Source organism: Physeter macrocephalus, chromosome 11 (assembly GCF_002837175.3).
Source record: "Physeter macrocephalus isolate SW-GA chromosome 11, ASM283717v5, whole genome shotgun sequence".
In the NCBI taxonomy this organism is placed as follows: Eukaryota; Metazoa; Chordata; class Mammalia; order Artiodactyla; family Physeteridae; genus Physeter; species Physeter macrocephalus.
This window is the reverse complement of record NC_041224.1, coordinates 106,915,695-106,929,596: the sequence shown is the minus strand read 5'-3', so window position 1 is coordinate 106,929,596 and position 13,902 is coordinate 106,915,695. Positions and strand designations below refer to the sequence as shown.

At 44.1% G+C, this 13,902-nt stretch overlaps 1 gene segment (V, D, J or C); it reads right to left on the bottom strand.

Annotated features, from left to right (window-relative positions):
- LOC102993450 (T-cell receptor alpha chain constant-like) overlaps nucleotides 1-13,902 on the bottom strand; it is a 369,182-nt gene that overhangs the window by 40,415 nt on the left and 314,865 nt on the right. Inside the window, 1 exon segment of the C gene segment in view lies at nucleotides 4,623-4,672. Coding sequence covers nucleotides 4,623-4,672 — 50 coding nt within the window.

Below are 13,902 nucleotides of genomic sequence, written 5' to 3'. Positions count from 1 at the left end.
TTCACTCAACGGGAGCCAATATCAGAAAATCCCATGAACAGCACTTACTGGGGAGAACATGAAGTCGAGTCCCTCTTCCAAAGACAATTTTGTTAGAAGTTTGTTCACACTGTGATTGGGACCACAGCAAAAACTTCTAGTGACTCTTCAGGAAAGCTACCCATCCCTCATTGGCTATCTCACCTTCATAGGATATTTCCTTCTCTACTGTAATAAACAGGCCTCATTATCTCATCAGCCATCTCTCTCTGTGTCTCCTGGTTGTTTTGCTTGAATTTTTATGCTGCTTATTGCAAATGTGCAGAGAGGAAATTGGATGACCTCATTTGACACTGAGGGTGAATTATAAAAGCAACAATTCAACAAACTCCTGTGTGATAGCTAACACAATTCTGTTACGGCAGGCAAAAAATGGCTGGGTGGACAGCCACAGAGCTAGAAATCTACTCTTCAGAGCCTAAAGAAAGATGGGGGCAGGAGGGGCCACGTAAGACAGACATCTGAATTTCACCTGAGATAGAACTGCATCACAGAGCCTTCACCTCACCCTGGGCTCTGTTCTGGTGTGGCCGTATCACCAAACCCTGAAGATACCTTACTTTAGGCCAAGTACATGTTTGCTGCACTCATTACAGCCCTGCCCTACCTGGGGGTAGTGGGGGTCATCCATTTTGGCCCAGAGGGATTCTAGTCTTGCAGGAAATGCTCTCCTTTCACAGTCCATGGATGTGGTCTCTCACCACTAAGAGGTGGATACTGGATGGCATTACCACCAGTCCTGACTGGGTCCTTGTTTGACTCATAAAGAACTAAGCCCCACTCTTTCTTCCTCATTGTCTGCCTGACCCCCAAAGTGTCTTTTTCACAGTCATTACAAAAGATTAGCATGGATTGGTCATATTTACTAGATCCAAAGCAAACTTATGGCGTTCTCTAGCTTGTTTACTTGTCTTTGGGCATTTCCCACAGCTAAACCATTGAAAAATAGGCTATTCTTTTTGAAAGCTCCTTGGTCAGTTGGTCAGTCCATAGTCTCAATCATAACCTAATGTAGGGTTTAATAACCTAGTCAGTCAACTTGACAACACCTGCCTCTTAATATTATTTTTTTGACTGACATTTGGATGGGTCCCTTTGTCCCCAAAATGCATTGTGGAGAAGCTGACATACTAGGTGTACCCCCAGGAATACCAGGCTTTTGAATTCATTATTTCCCTCCTCCCCAATGCAGTGTGTTCAAAAAGTTTTTACTCCCCATGGAGGAATTGATCATTAAACAAAAATTCTGTCATCATGCCTGCCATTTTATTTCATTCTGAATTCCATTTCAGGTGTTAATAAGCCATTCTGGGGTCGTTAGTTAATCTCAATTTTTTTTTCTCCCATTGCATTTGAATAGTAAAGCTATGCTTTTAGTGAAATTTGACATGTATAGGACTAGATGTGGACCTTTGTCAAAATGGGACAATGTTGGAGTTTTATATCGGATCTTTTAGAATAAATACGTATGCAGGCATGAGTGACAAAGAAGGTATCTTATCCACATGAATAGCATTTAAAATGAGATAGGTTTTTAGTAGAATGGAAGACAAGTTCTGTGGGCAAAATCACAATAAACACAAATCATTGCAGAACATAGTTTAAGGGACACTGTGGCTATAAATAACTCATGACTCCAATATCTCTTCGGAAGAAGGGGAGCTGAGCTACCATATTAAAGGCAATTTGGGATGGTCTCATTCTGCGTCTATTTATCATTATTGCTCTATTCTCAACAATCATGAATGTTTCATGCATTTACAAAAGTCATTTTTCAAAAGGTACATTTGTCTACATGTTAAATTAAATCTCTGCTAACTCCACAGGGTTTATTTGTTTGGTCAAATATAAATAGAACATGGCCACTTACTGGGCTTTACCAACACCTGGGTTCCAGTTCCAAAGACGATTCTTGGCATTGTTATTCCCATAGCATTTCCTGCCTTTACTGAAACCCTTAGTAAAACCCCACTACACACATGGCATGGTGGTGAGGGGGCAGTTGGACTCACCGTGATTTTTTTTTTTATGTGTTTCTGGAAAATGGTCTTTTACGATAGGAAGAAAAACATTGGTTCTGCTACATAAAGCAAATCATTTTTACTTAGAAAGACCAAACTTAGGAGCTTCTAAGACCCTTTTGCATTGTTAGGCTTAAATCTGCCAAGGCTGAATCAAATAATTTGTTAACAACTCTTGCTCTCATATGTGTGAGCTCAGCCCTAGACAGACGGGTCTGAAAGGCTGATGCATTCCTATATCCAAAGGGATGCTTTCCAGCTACAGAGCTGCCTGAACTCCTATCCAGGCTCCACCCAAATGCCTCTGTCCTGGCCCCTACTCACTGGCCATGTTATTTCCAAGCTTTCTCACTGTGTAATAGTGTCTATGTGGTAGCCTAAGAAGATATTTCACCAGGGAAGAGAAACAAGAGGCAAATAGTCCTATCTCCTCCTAAAGAGGTGCCACCATGGACTCATATGATGCTTCAGATGGACAGGAGTAGGGAGTTATAATACACCATCTCCTACATTTTAAGAAAGTCCAGTCTTGAAATAAATGGAAGACGTGAACATTTTCTTTAGAAGAAAGATTTCATCCTAAAGGCAAGGATAAAGGCCCACAAGAGCTCCTTTATCACAAAGCTGAGCATTGGCTGGGTTTTAATATACATTTTAACATACATTGAGAATCAAAGAAAAGAGAGAGGGCTGAGCATCCAAGACAGTGATACCAGGTCTTGGTTAAAAATAGAGCATAAGTGACAGGATTTTAAGCTTGGAGAGAGGAGAATTGATCTCATCCCCAACGTTAACTGTGACTTGTTGCTCCTTCAGATCTGAAGAGAGAGTTCAATGCTAGTTTTCTCTCCTCTTAGCCTGGGAGCAGTAAATGTCCAGAATAAACCAAAAGGATGTAGTCCAGGGAAAACGAAAGGGAAAACAAATGGAGGACATATAGGGAAGGTGTTATTGAGTATATGGATCACCATATTAATATTGACCTAACCCACCCTAAGCCTGTCTTTGCCCTGCCCCACCCCGGGTCAGTTTTGTCTGCCTTCTCAGCAATCTCCCCAACCATAGCTCTGAGGTCCCTTCTGGGAGAAAAATAAGGTGTTTGGACCAGCTGACACACAACTGTACAGACAGGTTAGCAGAGATTGTATCTACCTAGGTAAAGGTAGGACTGGAGCTGATAAATAGCCTGGGAATCAGGTTCACAGAGCAGAAAGCCTGTAACATTTAGATGGGAAGAATTTTTCTACAGTGGTTTTTCTTCCTGGGATTTACCTTAACACTAGCCCATTTCTCCTTCTCTGACTGTGCGGTGCCATCAGGAGAAAGGGAAATTTGAGAGGCTGCCTAAATAAGAGATGACGGCGGGGTAAGAACTCTACCTTCATCCCTCCTTTTCACTGAAGAGTGACTGTTACTTCCCACTTGCCAGGGACACAGAATCCCACTACTCACCTACTTGGCTGGACGGAAAGCAGTGGCCAGTCCCAAGGAGGAGCTCGTTGGCAGCACTCCCATAATTTACAAGCCCATCAGAGCCTTACAATAACCCTCAGGAGGGGGCATGGCGGGATGGGGAGTATTGGGCTTAGTCTTCCCAGGCTAAGAGCTCCTTAGTCTCATCGCTGCAAAAGCAGACTTGCCAGGTATCCCTTTAGGCTCCATTCTTCCCTCAAGTGCCCTGACACTGCCTTTTATTTATTTTTTTAAACATCTTTATTGGAGAATAATTACTTTACAATGGTGTGTTAGTTTCTGCTTTATAACGAAGTGGATCAGTTATACATATACATATGTCCCCATATCTCTTCCCTCTTGCGTCTCCCTCCCTCCCACCCTCCCTATCCCACCCCTCACGGTGGCCACAAAGCACCGAGCTGATCTCCCTGTGCTATGAGGCTGCTTCCCACTAGCTATCTATTTTACGTTTGGTAGTGTACATATGTCCATGCCACTCTCTCACTTTGTCACAGCTTACCCTTCCCCCTCCCCGTGTCCTCAAGTCCATTCTCTATGTCTGTGGACACTGCCTTTTAAATTACACCCTTGTGGGACTCATGCTGAAGCCCAGAACTCCAGGGGATTCACCAGCAAATGACCAGAAGCTTTGCAGGTATCTGCTCCCCACGCAGGACAGCAACCAGAGACGAGGATGTCGGGAAAACCGCCCGCACTGCTTTTCACCACTTGGTCTTTGACTGTGGCCCTTTCCCTTTCCTCTGTATTTCTCTTTTGATAAAATGAGACTGGTTATATCCTTGGGAAAGAATTCCAACCATATTAGAGGGAATTAGATACTCCTTAACAGCCCATACTCCTTAACAGCCCAGCTCTGCTCTCTTGGAGGGCTAGTGAAACATTATTCATTCTGGAAGCAACTAGATCAAACAAGAGAGCTGGTGGCTGACATTGCTTCTCGCTGGGAATGAAAACCCTATTTGGGTTGAGTGCATTGTCTCCAGCAGGCTGGATTGTTCTTAAGAATATAATTTGCATGCTATGCCTCGTGTATTATTCAACCTGTGTTTCCTCTCCCTTATGGTCGGTCACATCTCTGAGACTTACCTGGCTTTATAATTAGCTTGGTCCCAGAGCCCCAGGTCAACTGATAGTTGCTATTCACACAGAGACAAAAACCTTAACCAAAACCTTCACTGTCCTTCTGGGGAGCCTATCACAGATAAATCCCAGATACAAAGTCCAGAGCCAAGCACATAAAACAACGTAGGACTATTGACTATTGAAGATTATTTGCTCATTTAATTACATTTGATTCCCTCTCCCATTATAGATTCCAGACACAGATGATGAAATTGAATGACTAAACATCCAAAGTCAATCTCGGTCTCTCTGCATATAAGGGAAGCAAAATTCATAAACAGTTTTCAAATGGGAGAAGCTGAACTTGCTTCATCTTCCCTGATGTTTTAAATAAAAATACAAAAGAGAGAAACAGGGACTTCCCTGGTGGTGCACTGGTTAAGAATCCGCCTGCCATTGTAGGGGTTCGAGCCCTGGTCCGGGACAAAGAGTAGCCCCTGCTCAACACAGCTAGAGAAAGCCTGCGCTCAGCAACGAAGACCCAGTGCAGCCAAAAACAAATAAATAAATAAACTTAACAAAAGAGAGAAACAGATCATTTTTTGGAGCTATAATGCATCTGATTTTCTAGTGTCTTGTTTTCACTGCAGATAAGATTCTAGTCAGAACCATGGCATTCATATATAGATTATACTGATTTGGTTTACAGAATGTTCTCTCTGTGAGAAATGGCATCCTGAGGGAACAAGGACCAGGCAGCCAAAGGTGGGGAAGGCCCTACAGAGTGCAGTGCTGGGAAGGGTGGCCCAAAGTACCACGAGGATGAACCAAAGCGAGTGGCTGTTTATACAAAACACCTTTGCAAAATCACTCCTTGGTTTCTAGGACTTACTTGCAAAGACTTGTAATCTGCTTCCAGCCCCAAAGATGAGTTTGTCTGTGTTGGAGAACACAGTGATACCGAGGCCTACAAAAACCCCCTGAGGCCAACAGGGTGCTCTCCCTTTACATCTGGCCCCTCTGCTTTTCCCCATCTCTGGCAGCACCAAATAACTACCAATGGCAAAGCAGATTTGGGCATGTACATTTCAAACACCAATGCAATCATCAGACAGTTTTTGTTTTGGTTAAGTTCCATCCCCACTGAATTCCTATGGCCTGTGCTTATTATGTTTTCAATTCACAAAGGTGACAGCTCAAGGTAATTCACCATAAGAAAACGGGGAATCTCAAGCTCTAATCCCAGTTCTGATTTTTGAGGTTTGACTTCAATTATTTAACTTGTCTGTGCTTCAGCTTTTCTGTCTGTGAAACAGTGTGTGATGATGTGTGACCCTGTTTACCTTCTTAGAGAACGCTGTGAAGAAAAAAGGGCTGGCGATAGAGCAGAGGGTTACACACAACAATGCATTTTGAATAATGTGGGGAAAATTGCTTGTTTAAGCCAAGATATTATTAACACGAATAGAAGGGAATAAGTTAGCTAAGTGTACTGTCAAAATAACTAACCAAAACTTTCTTAGGAAAAGCTGAAGGAGAATATATCTGTCTTGTGTGTTTTCCTTCAAGAAAGTTAGTGGACACAACCATTTAATCTGCCAGAGGAGACGCGCCTGGAAAAGGTCAGCTGAATTCTGTAGTTTAACTGCCGGGGGTTAAAAAGAAATGACTGTCCTCCCATATCAGTGAACGAGCATAGATTAGGTTCCCACGACATGCTAACTTCCCTTTGCTGTTAGCAGCATTAATTGAAATCAGTCAAAGTTATGTCTGAAAATGAATTTGATCATCTTAATGGTCAAACCGGCGGGGCAGCTGGATCCAGAAATTGTATCCCATCAGTGACTCGCTGGGAAACGGGGGTGGGGGGAGAACTCCTCTATATGATTGACAGACATACCCACCCGCAGAAATGAGAAAAGATGCACTTACGTGGTGTAACAATCACTTGAGTGCCGGGGCCAGAACGCTGTACGCCCCCAAAGCCTGACTGTCCACAATGGCTGATTCCACTACAGAAACCCGCCTCCTCTTCAGAGCCACAAAGGTCGAGTCAAGGTGGAAGCTACAGTTTCCCAAGTAGGAGGGGACTCACACACATGTATCATGAAGGCCGTAGTGGTCCTCATTCTGGGGCGACCTTCCTCCAGAGGCTCCTCCTCATCCCGGGCCCACCTCCACCTCTTCGGGGCGGGGGGGGGCCCTGCCCTTAGGGAGGATTCTCTCAGGTACCTGAGACTTTGGAGGATCACTCAAGGGGGCTAAGAAACTCCTCAGAAATACAACTGATGGCCCAAAAGGCAGGCGGCCTCTTTAGTGTGTGGTAGGGTTGGTGCTGGGTATGGGCATGGGAGGCAGGGGTCACAGGAGACAGAAAGGAGTTAGACAGAGGAGTGGGAGATGGAAGGAACAGCCCTAGAACAGAAGGGTCTGAAAACAGAAGTAAGAAGGGTGGACACACGGCAACAGCTGATGTGCTCTGCTTTGTGAGACCCCAGGAGCTCTGGGGAAAGACATGTTCCCGGCTCTGACAGTTGCCCCGACCCATTTAGCACCGTTTTACCCCCTGTAACAAACAACCTCTCACATGCAGCTGAGAAGGCCCACACTACAAGCGGAGAGCCCCCTCCCTGTCTTATTCCTGTTTTGCAGAACCATCTGACCAAATGTTCTACACGAGGGGGCAGGGACAGCAGCCATAAAAAGATACTCCGACTCTGTTTCTCTCTTTCTCATTAGGCTGGCAATCTGTTTAGCTAATAAGCCCTATGAAGTGTCTTAATCTCTTCCAAGGAGAGGAGTCATATAAATGCAAAGTAGCAGCAGCCATAAGTCAGATGGCTTGCTGGGTCTCTTTGTGTGCAGAGATGTTGTTGAATAGAGGGAAAACTTGCTGTGTGGAGAGAAGACAGACGGGGTGGTGGGGGTGGTGGGGGTGGGGAACACAACAGCATCTGTTTTTATCAGGCTGAGTCTCTACAGCACAAAGTAAAACAGATCTGGCAATTATTTAGGTAATGTGACAGTCAATTCAGGCCATTTTGAGTGCAGAAAAGGTTTCTCAAGGAAGTGCCTAAATATTTGGATCAGCTACTGACATTAACCAAATTAACTAGACAATTGTGCTATGTGTAGACACAAGCTAATAAATGTGCCCTGAGACGGTTCTTCTGGAAGGCTTACATTTCATAAACTTAACATTAAAACTGGTCCAATATTTATACCCACTCTCTCCATTTTGGCACCGCAATTGACTCTTCTCATTTTTTCTTACAACAGGCCTTACATTTAGAGCTGCAAAGGTAAGGGGGACCTTCTCCCTGGAGTGTCTTATCAGGTTAATACACGGAAGCTCATTGAGAAATTCAATAGGTGTCTGGGATGTGAGAGCTGGTCATTATAGATTAAGGGCTTTTTCTCAAGTGGCAAAAGATTTACAGGGAATGACAGTGAGTCTTGTTCCCATCCCAAAGACAAGCTGGTTTGCCCCAGAATCTGACACACAGTTTCTGCCCAGTACAAAACCACTTTACTCTGGGACATTTTCTTCCTCTTCTTCCTCCGTGAAGCTCACCCAGGGGATACCATACATGTTTTGACCCTTTTGACTCCTACTTGGTGATAGCCTTTTAGCAACCATCCTACGGAAAAATGCTGTTTTCCATGTTTCTTAACAACAAAAAAAAATCCAAGTCACCAACAGTCTCCCATCTTTCCTCCCCATTTTTTTTCAAACAAAACCTTGTCATTTCTGTGTTACCCCTTTTCCCCTTGAAAGACAGTTCGTAGAGAATTCTAGCCTCTACCAGGGTGGTTCTGGTAGTATGGTAGTATGCCATAATGGTAGTATGCCATTATGTAAAATCACCATTTTTTTTTTTTTTTTGGTTCATCTCTCACACTAGATGTTTTTATGTCTCCCATAAAATTATATTCTCTCAGTCTTAGCCTAGAAATTCCAGACCTAACTCACCCCAAATCCTGCCCCCTTTTTTTGCCACTAGCTGAAACCAAATGGGTTAGAAAAGAACGTAGCCAGGCTTTACCCACTTTCTCCTTACTACTGTAAGAGAAAAATAAAACCGAAAAATAAGAGTCTTTGGTTAGAAGTTGAAAAGGCAGAGATGATTAACCAAAGAATGAATTTAGTGGGTAACTCTGGCTCATTTGAGAACATTCAGACCTACCTGGTTTTACTTGTAACATTGTCCCCTGCCCAAAGATGAGTCTTCCTGTGCTGCCAGAGCCACACTGTAATACTCTACTTTACAAAAACTTTAAAAGGAGGTAGTTTTTTTCCTTCCTTCCCTCCAGCAACCTGAGCTAGGAATAATAACTAATATTTATTGAAGACTTACTAGGTACTGCCACTATGCAAGGTCCCTGATAGGTATTAACTCTTTTAATCTCATCACAATGCAGTGAGCTAGGTACTGTTATTATTCCCATTTAACAGATGAGAAAAATGAGGCATGAAGAGATTAAGTAACCTGCCCGAGGTCACACATCTGGTAAGTAGCAGAGTTAGGGTTTGCCCAGGCAGTTTGATTCCAAAATTCACCTATAGTGGCTATACCTTTCATTAGCCTTAAAAACATTCTGGGTTCCCCTTTAAAGTGTGCATCTCAGTAACACTGACAAAATAGTTAGCTCATCCATCCTAATAAATGTGCCTTGAGCCAGTTCTTCTGGAAGGCTTACCTTTCATAAACTTAACATTAAAACTGGTTCAATATTTATACCCAGTCTCTTCTTTTTGGCACTGCAGTTGACAGTTCCCATTTTTTCTGGCAACACATGACTTCCATTTAGAGCTGCAAAGGTAAGCGTGACCTTCTCCCTGGAGAGTCTTTATCGGGTTAACACACAGAAGCTCATTTAGAAATTCATTAACACCTATATCAAAGATGTCTTTCCCAAAGCCCCTGGACTCCACTGTATAACACCCCTTCCTCTCCCCGCAGCTCCAGCCTGGAGCTCCAGAACTTCCCTGGGAGCTAGCCCCTGCCAAAGCCACAGCAAACACTGCTAGGAACAAGTCTGGTTGTACAAAGCACAATTCTGAACAGGGTAGGTGGTCCCTAAGATGCTCCTGAAGAGTCTTGGAGAGAAGAACTTTTCAGGAGAGGCCAGAATTAGGATGAAACCAACTCCTTCCCTGTTACTTCTAGCAACTCCACCATAAGGCTGTAGGCCAAAGAGAACTGAGGGATGCAGAAATTATATGGTAAGTTTGAGTCATTCTGGATAATCCATGGTGAGGAGATGTCCTCCAGGGAGGTCACTGGGAGGGCCCTAAGTCCCAGGAGTTTCCAGCAGCACTTGAGTTATCTTTGGCTGGGAGGAAACAGGATTCACCAATGGCCCACAGTGAGGTCGGTACAGTATGGACTAAGGAGGTCTAACTTTCAGCGCTCTCTGATGGATCTTTTTGGAAAGGGCCACCTGTTTGCTCTGTAAGAAAGCAGTCTAACAGTGCAACTGCCTTCCTACCAGCACATCTGGACCCCTCTTTCTAGTTATTTTGGTTGAGAGGTGGGCAAGGGCTCAGCTTGGGTGGACAGGAGAAAAACACTATTCATTACTGCACATTTAAAACATGTGGGCTAAAGAAGGAGACAGTTTCTGAGATACTTCCAGCTGCATAGACAGGTTTGAGAGAGTTAATTTGAAGACTCACTTGGATTTACTGCCACACTTGTCCCCAATCCCCAAATCAGCTTACGGTTGTTGCCAATATTACACAGTCATAGAAAGCTTTACAGAAACCGACCAGGCCAATGTGTACAGGAAATCCCTTTCAATCCCCAAATCCAGCCAGCGTGCTTCTCCAGCTGGGACCCTGGCCAAAGAATCAGCGGGGAAGACTGTTTATTATCGTGGTCAATTCACAGCATGGTTAGGACACAAAGGCTTTTCTGAGGTTAAATAGTTCATCCCCCAACCTCGAGACCGAGCTGTCCCCTCACCAGGCCAGCAGGGCACGGCAAAATCCTGACAAAGTCGCTGGAGAAGGTTCTCTCAACTCCAGGGCTCAGCCATCCCCGTGTTCAACACAGACTTTCAGACCCAAATGGTTAAGACAAAAAGGACAAGGAATCTGTTATTATCCAGCTTATTTGTTCCTGTGCTAGATGATTACATATGTGCCCGTTTTCACATGTACATATGGCATATATATACACTGTATAATCATTAGGATTAATGATTAGAATTAACTTGAAAAAAATTGGGTGGAAAAAACAGCCCCCAGATGAAGTTCAGTGCTATGGCTTCCTTTAGAAATCAGAGCAATCATTATGGATTCAGCAGAGATACTCACGGGGTTTGACTATTAACCTTGTTCCCCCTCCAAATTGTGAACTTGTTGCCTGTATTATTATTCACACAGTGATCTTCAGCTCAGCAAAAATCTCCTAGAAACCGAACTAAGTTTTCCCTAAAGATCTTCTGGAAGAAGCGATACCGTGAGCAAAGAGAATATTAAGTAATTGTCACAGTAATAACCTGGCACAGAATCTTAGCTCCAGCCTGGATTTCAGGACTGTTTCCACATTGGATGAATGGAGGATATTCTTTCTAAATATTCTAAAGAAGGAGTTTTCCTGCATAAGCCCAGCATACTGACTGCCAAAAATCCTAGCTATCCTCCTGTGTTTTACACAATAATTCTCCAGGTTTTCTGAAGATCATGTACCTCATTTGGACAAAGTAGGAACAGTTTTTGTCCACGGCACCAAAGCCAAAGGAGTCAGAGATATTGTCATCGCAATGGGAGAGACTGAGGGCAGCTGCAACTGCCTACCTGGCAAGAGGGGTCAGCATGCAGGTCCACCCTTTCAGGGCGCTGGAGCTAGACACCTCTGACCGAGGCCCAGGTTGTGGAGCATCTAAGGGGAGTTCCACTTTTTCTCATCCCACAGAACCACAGACAGTCACAGGCGCTGGTCAGCCCTGGAGTTCACCCTTGACTCCAGCTCCAGACCTTTTCATCCCCAACTTAGACGGTCACCAGGAAAAGGACTTTCACTACTTTCTATCTGTGTCCTAGTGGGGACTTTTCCATTCTCACTGTCCCTTTCCCAGGAGATAGCACAACTCAAGGACTAACCTGAAATAATTCTCCTATCCTGTCAAGGTGATCCTTTTTTTTTTTTTTTTTTTTTTTGCGGTACGCGGGCCTCTCACTGCTGTGGCCTCTCCCGTTGCGGAGCACAGGCTCCGGACGCGCAGGTTCAGCGGCCATGGCCCACGGGCCTAGCCGCTCCGCGGCATGTGGGATCCTCCCGGACCGGGGCACGAACCTGTGTCCCCTGCATCGGCAGGCGGACTCTCAACCACTGTGCCACCAGGGAAGCCCAAGGTGATCCTTTTGAACCTCTTAATTTTTTTGGCTTAAAACAATAAGCATTTATTAGACCATGAGCCTGCAGTTCAGTGATTTAAGCTGGGCTTAGCTGGGCAGTTCTCTTCATTTTGGCTGGACTTATTCTCGGGTCTGGGAATCAACCAGCTATAAACTGATGTAGGCTGGCTATGGGACAACTGGTGCAACTGACTCTGCTCCATGTGCCCTTAAATGTCTGGGTTGAGCATTTTCTCTTAGTGAGGACAGAGATGCAAGGGCACAGTTGAAAGCTCGCAAGTTCTTCTCAAGCCTCTGTGAACCTCTCTTAATTTTGAGGTAGCTTGAGGAAAATCTGACAAGGAAACTCCATAGGCACCACTGCTGAGTGTACAGCACGGTCTCCTCCCTCTTCCGCACCCTCTGGCCATCTGGGGGACCAGGGGCTTAACAACCAATAATTTGGAACGGACCACTCCAGAAGGAAAACAAGAAATGTACAGGGAATTTGGCAGCCCATAAATTTCCTACTTGGATTTAGTCAGTGCTGTTCTCCTCTAAGAATGTCTTCCCTCCTTCCCACACCCATTACAGAAGCATCTCCTTCCTTCCTACTTTGCTATTTGCCTGCTGGATCTCTTACCCAAGCCTCCTTCATTTTTAAGAAGAGATATAGTTTCTCAAGTTGTCCCTATGAAATTAAGTCTGGTGACACTTGTGCTGGCTAAGAAACAATTTGTTTCATGTGTGCCAGTCTATTTTCAGTGGTGGGTCTGTGGTGTCTGATTTATGGACACCAGGTACAGGTGGGGGCATGTGTAAGCATTCAGGGGAAGGAGGCGTCCAGTTTGCCTGGAGCAGGGCATTTGAGAAAGGGAATAGCTGGAAACAGATTTGGAGAACAGAAAGGGCCCAGGTTTTAGAGAGCCTTAAGTGACAGGCTAAGAAGTGGATAGGATACTTTCTCAAAACATGAATGCCCAGATGAAGCGTTGAATTGGATGAAAGAGAAAGGCATAAAGAGGGGTAGGAAAAAGCGAGTGAAAAATGTGGAATGAGGGTACAGTTTTAAAAGAATTCCCATGTTTAGAGGAGTCTCTCAAAGTCTTTAGCTAATAAATATTTTCTAATAATTAATATAATTCTTATGAAATTGGTGGTAAGTGCATTCCAGTGAGCCTCCAAGCTCTCCTTTGTCCTGCTTGTCCAGAGTGGATGGACCCAGAATGGCCACTTCAGACAGCCGTAATTTTTGCTTCCATAGCCAGTATTTCCCTTATTTTACCTTCCTTTGTGTCTCAGACACCAAAAACATTTAAAATGTCTGTCTTGCCTGTAATACTCACTTGCTAAAACCTGCAGGCTAGTGCCTGCCCCGAAGACGTATTTGTAGTTTCCTGAGTCACAGTGCTATGTGGCTCTACGTAAACCAACATAGGGTTACCATTTCTTGGTGTAGTTTTGCTGTCAATTAGCAGGATGTCGTATGCACTTTCTCCATGGGAAGGTTTTGACCTCGTGTTTTTCTGAAAGGGATTTACTTGGGATAATATCTCAGTTCATACTGAAAGTCTTTTTGCTTTGATTAGGTCTGGGCTTGCAAAACTTCCTCAATCTCATGCTATGTTTATCTTAAGTGTGTTTATTAAGTAAAGAGGTTGTTTTAACAAACACGTCAGGATTTAAACATCTAAATGATGGTTGAACCCTTCAAAGTACTCCCTTTAGGACTCTCTCTGAGAGTCAGTTTATGGGCCACACATACACAATAAGGACATTATTTTATAGTCACGCCTCATTTTTGGAACCAAAATAGTACCAGTAATTAATTTGGGTCCCTCCTTTATTTGTAACTCATGGCTCTGAAAGCCTTTTGATTCTTAATAAAAATGAAATCCACCTTCAGAAGATAAAGCCATCGTGGCTGCTACAAAAAGAATGTTCTGGGCCCTTTGAGGG